Consider the following 2,010-nt stretch of genomic DNA (forward strand, 5'->3'; position numbering starts at 1 on the left):
GATCATTTGTTTATAGTACTAGAATAGTTCATTACCACCCGAGACAGGTTTTTCCAAACGAGACAGCTTTTTCGCATGACTGTAACATAAATCGTTTATATTTAAATTTTAATATTTTTTAAATGGTTTGTCATCATTACATGTCCATAAAATATATGAGTATGTATGATGTACAATAATTATCAGAATATAATAAATTAAGATAATAAACATGACATTTGTTTGTGTATTCGTAATTTATTATAATTATTTATTACCAAATTATTCCAAGTAATATAAATTGGAAGTCAATTTTGTTATTACAACTTTAATATCAAAAAGTAATTACATTTGAATATTGATTATTTTAATTCTATTTTGTAAGTTTTACACTTTAAAAACATTGAACCCAATTCAAGTCATCTAAAATCGTTTAAATATAGAGTTTTTTAATTTCTTTTTATCATGTAGATAATATTACAGAAGTTAAAAAGGAAAAACATCAAAACGACTATACATACCATTAAAAACATGCCAATTTATCAACAAGGGATTTGTTTTAAATTTTCGGGGAGTTTGCAAATATTTTAAGTCTTTTTCCAAACAAAATATGTATGTTAGTTGTTAATTTTTAAATAGTAAAGTCTAGTATTTTAAATAGTTATTTACATTAATAGCTAGTGAAAACAACACCATTTTTGTTTGATTATAATTATTGTTCGAATTGTTAGTATTATTTTTTCAGTTTTTGTAAAGAGTTTTAGAATGTTTGCATTCCGTAGGTTTCATTAAAAATGAGTTAAAAAATTATCACACTTTTATGTTAAATTTAAGTTGTATGTATAAGGGTCTATCATTGACCCTGTTTGGATCAACATTTTTAATTTATTTATCATAGTTGAATTGATTATTTATAGAAATGGACTTTCTACTTCATTTTTCAAAACATATATTTAGGTATTATATTACTACATATAAAAAACATTTTCAAAATGGTTTAATACTATGTGTTAGGAATGAGTAAAGTAAACACCCAATAAGTGGTTTATTGTCTTGTTTAAAAATGATTTGTATTCATCAAGTGAGAAATATCAAACTCCAGATGTCAGTAATGAAATATCGGCTAAATTATTTTTTTATCATATTAATATATTTTTACTATTTGAATAAATGTTTTTACTCACTTTTATTATCTGAAGTATTTCCCTTCCTTGTTGAAACAAAAACGCAATCAAAATACAATTACACTTTACCATGGATATCCACCAACGTCGACTGTATACCTTACTGAGGATGGTGTAAAGCAACTCACATTCTTCTGTTTATTAGAAAGTGAGTAGTATCTATTTCGTGTTGCTCTTGCCGTTCTGTTGTTCAAGCAAGAAGCAATTGAGCACCATTTTGAGCCGATGAGGGCGTATTGTCTAAGAATGGTCATGTCTTCCTCAGTCGACCACTTTGAGTTGTCGATAGTTGGATTCAAGTGATTGATATATCTCTCTCTGCACTGCTTTCTCGACCGCGTCCCAACCATCTCAGCTATTTCTACCCATTTCGACTCGCCATACTTCCGTACAGCTTCCAGCAATTTGGCGTCTTCCTCTGGTAACCATAGAGAACCTTGTCTGCGTGGTCTTTTAGAAACTGGAGTCCTGCAAACAGATGCAATCATATTTTCAGTGGAGCAAGCGATGCACTCGAGTGACATGTTTGAAATACAAAGGAGATGCCCCATTAAATAGTGTCATCGTTGGAAAAGTGCCATAATAAGCTCCAATTAATATTTTTTATACACTGGCCGATCTCCGAGCAAATTCCACTTTCGTAATAGACACTCTTTGTGAAATTTGTTTTAAACCAAGTGACGGGGTATTGATAATATGAATCCTGCTTTTTGAGACATAGAAAGAGCGTTTTTATTTTAATCTCCTTTGCGATACAATTTGATTGGCTGATGACTCTTCAAAAGTATTGAGAACTTTTTCGTAAAATCATCACATTTTTTCAAACAGTCGGTTGTTGTGCGTACCA

The 2,010-nt window shown here is 29.8% G+C and overlaps 1 protein-coding gene across 1 annotated transcript; it reads right to left on the reverse strand.

Moving 5' to 3' along the window:
* Positions 1 to 1,228: 1,228 nt before the first annotated feature.
* Positions 1,229 to 1,687, reverse strand: EIN_183730 (hypothetical protein; the record flags this gene model as incomplete). Its single annotated transcript, XM_004260789.1, has 1 exon — positions 1,229 to 1,687. The coding sequence occupies one exon, from the start codon at positions 1,685 to 1,687 to the stop codon at positions 1,229 to 1,231; it is 459 nt and encodes a 152-aa protein (XP_004260837.1).
* Between the last annotated feature and the right edge of the window lie 323 nt (positions 1,688 to 2,010).

The sequence above is a fragment of the Entamoeba invadens genome (genome assembly GCF_000330505.1).
Source record: "Entamoeba invadens IP1 unplaced genomic scaffold scaff_1105074725183, whole genome shotgun sequence".
Lineage (NCBI taxonomy): Eukaryota > Evosea > Mastigamoebida > Endamoebidae > Entamoeba > Entamoeba invadens.